General features: G+C 37.5%; 1 protein-coding gene across 1 annotated transcript in view; it reads right to left on the bottom strand.

The window, feature by feature from the left end:
- Positions 1 to 214: 214 nt before the first annotated feature.
- The window catches only part of LOC100176511 (kynureninase-like), a 9625-nt gene continuing 5967 nt past the window's right edge, over positions 215 to 3872 (bottom strand). Inside the window, 1 exon segment of the mRNA XM_026834823.1 lies at positions 215 to 1313. Coding sequence (XP_026690624.1) covers positions 1171 to 1313 — 143 coding nt within the window. The 3' untranslated portion in view covers positions 215 to 1170.

The following is a 3872-nucleotide window of genomic DNA, read 5'->3' as shown; positions in this document are numbered from 1 at the left end:
AACGAACAGCATTATTTTCTGCTCAGCGCACCCTTTGCCAACCGAAACATAAATCTCACATGGTTAACCATAAGCTGAGCACGCGACCCCCTTAAGTCGACCAGCGATCGCCCAGCGCCAACACCTTCCTACAGTAGCAACCGAAAACCGTGCAAGCCACCCCCATGGATCGACTCGCGACGCGCACTGCGCCAACACCACTTAAAGTAGAAGCGCAAACGAACAGCAATATTTCTGCTCAGCGCACCCTTTGCCAGCCGAAACGAACCTCTACATTCGTTTTACTATTGCAACAAAGGACCGTTAAGAATATAGAAGTTCTGTTGGACGGTGTGCACTAAATGAATATGACAGAATGTCTGATACAGGAATACAAATGTAGACAAGAAATTTCGCGACGAACTGATAGATTCACTTTTTATTTATACGCAGCATTATCTAAGTTAAAATGTAACTTACTTGATACTGTTGTTCGGTTTCATACACCTCGTGCATAATTACGAGTTACTACTGATGTAACTTTGTGGTTGATTGCTATAACTTAAACAACCCATAAGTGACTACTGGGTTGGACCAATTGTCGTTTATTGTCTTTGCCCAACAACACACACACAATGGTAGCAGCAACGAGCTTTGAACCCGTGCCAATTTTGATTATAATGTATGGTAGGGTGGGGGAAGATGGGACACTTGTTCTAATTTCTCAACTCCTTTAGTTTTGAACAAAGAATATTCAAAGAATTATATAACCCTATCCTCACGACTCTAATGGTCCGTTGATATTGTTTGAAACATGATCAAGGTATTTGGAAAAAACATGTGCTGAAGGTGTCCAGTCTTCTCCCACCCTACCCTATACGATACTGTAAATAAATTGCACGTAACACATATAGATCGAAGTACTATAAACCTTACTTTCAGTAATGTAAACTTTCAATAGAGAATATAGACCTGCAGAAACCTAAGTTATCATTCTGCCTCATATTTCTTAAAATGGCCATGGATATTAGTAACTGCAGTTTATAATGGAGCGCAAATCACCCATTTCGTTGTAAACCCTATGCAAAGCCTTGTCAAATTAAACCCATTAAACTTATACCTATATCAGCGCACCTATATAGAATAAACACACCCTAATAATTTGACATCCACTAACTTCTAACTATGCTTCTAAATTGACAATGATTTACGCAGCGCTTGTACAAAACGATACACATCATGGAAAGTGTTGTATAACGGGACAGGTGACACTCTCATTACATTTGGTTGCCTGGTGTCGAAGATCATTCCTTCTTTCTTCAGTTTGTTGCTCACCTGTGAACACACTTGCGTTTTGATTTATAGCTTATGTTGAGTTATAACTTCGGTGTTTTCATGCACCTCATGCTCACTGTCAAGTTATAGCATGAGTGTCTTCTTATACACCAGACATACATGATGCATTCATACACCTCATGCTCACTGTCAAGTTATAACATGGGTGTCTTTTTATACACCAGACACACATGGTGCATTCATACACCTCATGCTCACTGTCAAATTATAACATGGGTGTCTTTTTATACACCAGACACACATGGTGCATTCATACATCTCATGATCACAGTTATAACATGTGTGTCTTCTTATATACCAAACACATATGGTGTATTCAAACACCTCAGGCTCACTGCTGTGTTATAACATGGGTGTCTTCTTATACACCAGACACACATGGTGTACTCATACATCTCATGCTCACTGTCGAGTTATAACATGGGTGTCTTCTTATACACCAGACACACATGGTGTATTCATACACCTCATGCTCACTGTCCAGTTATAACACAGGTGTCTTCTTATACACCAGACACACATGGTGTATTCATACACCTTATGCTCATTGTTAAGTTATAACATGGGTGTCTTTTTATACACCAGACACATATGGTGTATTCATACACCTCATGCTCACTGTCAAATTATAACACGGGTGTCTTTTTATACACCAGACACACATGGTGCATTCATACACCTCATGATCACTCAGTTATAACATGTGTGTCTTCTTATATACCAAACACATATGGTGTATTCAAACATCTCATGCTCACTGCTGTGTTATAACATGGGTGTCTTCTTATACACCAGACACACATGGTGTACTCATACATCTCATGCTCACTGTCGAGTTATAACATGGGTGTCTTCTTATACACCAGACACACATGGTGTATTCATACACCTCATGCTCACTGTCGAGTTATAACATGGGTGTCTTCTTATACACCAGACACACATGGTGTACTCATACACCTCATGCTCATTGTTAAGTTATAACATGGGTGTCTTTTTATACACCAGACACATATGGCGTATTCATACACCTCATGCTCACTGCTGTGTTATAACATTGGTGTCTACGAGTAATAAAAACAAGTAAGTGTCCTCATACAACAAACCATCTCATTGTAGAGTTCTAACAAAACAGTTACTTTTACCTCCAGCAACGAACATGAGAATCTTAGCGAGACCTGGCAACCTCTTTCATTAAAGTTGGTTGGGGTTAAAATTTCCACGCTAGGTTTTGATGATCCAGGTTGTTTGGAAAAGTAATGCTTTAACATGAACTCTAAGTAACTAAAAATATACTAAGTATTAATAAATGTGACATAATGTATTAAATAAATGAATGTAACTTGTTTATCCTTGCATGGTAGGCCAACAACAGTGGTTTTATAACACAAGTGTTCAGTTTCATACACCTCGTGCTAGCTTATGAGTTACCATAAATGTAACTTGTTTATCTCGTATGGCGGGGAAACGACAGTTGTTAGAACACAGGTGTTCTGTTCCATACACCTCGTACCCGCTTACAAGTTACCACACTGTTTTTTTTTCTTTAGCATAATAGCACAGTGGGTAGAACCAAAGTTAGTATAGACCAAGTTAGGAAACGGATTGTAAAACAACGAGTCTTGTTATCCATTGTCTCGTATCTATGACGTCATAGTCGTCACCATTACGGAGCCCACGGCATAGCATTTTATCATTGCTGGGTGCTGTTTTTCGTTTAAATATTGCGATTTTTTAAAAACCAAGCACTTCTGCGCGTAAAAACGGTTTTCTACTAATGTTATATCTTATCACAATAATAAACCTCACAAAAATAATCAACTTTTATTGAACACTCAATCGATTAAAGAGTAAAAAAACAGAAAATATCAGGTTTACTAACCAAAAACATAAAAGAACATGTTTAAAATATAAAAATACAAACAAAAATAACATTACCATAAATACAAACGCATAACATTACCATAAACTGGTGTATAGCTGCAGTTTTGCATGTAAATTGCCGTGATTTTACTTTTTGGCTCACAAACTTAACACGTATACCCGGCAACGAAACTTAAGGGATCTGTGTAAAATTTGCCTAATATCGAAGTGACATTGAGGAAAACAATACTAAGTTACTATTTTTGGTCCTCTGCTTGAATTAGTAAGCTACCTTTTTTGCGTTACGGGTCTTTATAAAATCGGAAAACGCGAACACCTTATCTGCTAGTACTTAAGCAGTTTGGAGCTGCATGTCCACCAATGTTGGATAATAAATGTAGTGAAGAATGGCTCTGTAGATTCGTAGGTATGATCATATACTTTTATGTAAACTAAGCTGATTGATGCTAGTCTTAATCGCCAACGTAAAGTATCCTGTTAAACCACACTGTACGCCGAAAACCAGTCAAAATATTAATTTACTTCACATTAATTCCTAGATTTAATATTATATAACAAGATTTATATTAGTAATTATATTTTAAATGTTAAAACAACCGCTATACGTGTTTTCTAGCTTTGTATCGCTTAAAAGAACTAAATAAACACATGCC

Source organism: Ciona intestinalis, chromosome 6 (assembly GCF_000224145.3).
Source record: "Ciona intestinalis chromosome 6, KH, whole genome shotgun sequence".
Lineage (NCBI taxonomy): Eukaryota > Metazoa > Chordata > Ascidiacea > Phlebobranchia > Cionidae > Ciona > Ciona intestinalis.
Note: the sequence above shows the minus strand (reverse complement) of the source record. Positions and strands in the feature narration are given on the sequence as shown.